This window comes from Haliaeetus leucocephalus, unplaced genomic scaffold (genome assembly GCF_000737465.1).
Source record: "Haliaeetus leucocephalus isolate CR32 unplaced genomic scaffold, Haliaeetus_leucocephalus-4.0 Scaffold555, whole genome shotgun sequence".
NCBI classification, from domain to species: domain Eukaryota; kingdom Metazoa; phylum Chordata; class Aves; order Accipitriformes; family Accipitridae; genus Haliaeetus; species Haliaeetus leucocephalus.
The window spans coordinates 10,169,963-10,170,620 of record NW_010972991.1 but is presented as its reverse complement, the minus strand read 5'-3'; the positions used below and the strand labels follow the sequence as shown (position 1 = coordinate 10,170,620).

The window sequence follows — 658 nt, the reverse complement described above, 5'->3', positions numbered from 1 at the left end:
GCCCGCCCCTCCGCCAGCGGCGGCCCCGGCCCCTCCGCTCACCAGCCCGTCGATCTGCACTTGCTTGACGGCGGAGTCGCCCGTGGCGGCGGCCTTGCCTTTGCCTTTCGAGGCGCCGAAGCCGCTGCCGGCAGCCCCGGAGCCTTCCTTGCGCGACGCCATCTTTCCCCTCGCACCGGCCGGAAAGAGAAAAACGAAACACCGGAAGCGACGGCGCAGCCGCGGCAGCGCGCAGGGAAAGGGCTCCGGGCGGAAACGCGACGGGAGGGAGGCAGGCGCATGCGCAGTGCCGCCGCGGGGGTGCTGTGGCGGCGGTGGGGTGGCGGCCTTCCCTCACGGCCCCCAGCGCTCTCCGGGCGGGACGGAGCGGCCCTCGCTCGGCCTCGGCGGCAGGCACAGCGGTCCCTGGCGTACCTGGAGCAGGAGAAACCCTGTGCCTTGTGTCAGGCGCCTGCGGCCATGCCAACTCACCCGACCCGGGACGGGAGAGGGGCCGAGGCGCCCTTCCTCTCACCTTCCTCTCCACAGGCCGGCCGGCGCCTGGCACACCGTTTCCGACAGCCTGGGAACCTCGGGCTGTGCATTTCCAGGGCTTCCTTGGGCGATTCTGATGCTACCAGTCACGTAAAGTCACAGCGATGGCACTGGGCCGGATTTG

General features: G+C 71.3%; 1 protein-coding gene across 1 annotated transcript in view; it reads right to left on the bottom strand.

The window, feature by feature from the left end:
• Positions 1 to 181, bottom strand: part of EIF3H (eukaryotic translation initiation factor 3, subunit H) — an 88,165-nt gene extending 87,984 nt beyond the window's left edge. The window contains exon 1 of the mRNA XM_010576981.1: positions 43 to 181. Within this exon, the coding sequence (XP_010575283.1) occupies positions 43 to 162 (120 nt within the window). The 5' untranslated portion in view covers positions 163 to 181. The remainder of the gene's footprint in view (positions 1 to 42) is intronic.
• Positions 182 to 658: the final 477 nt, after the last annotated feature.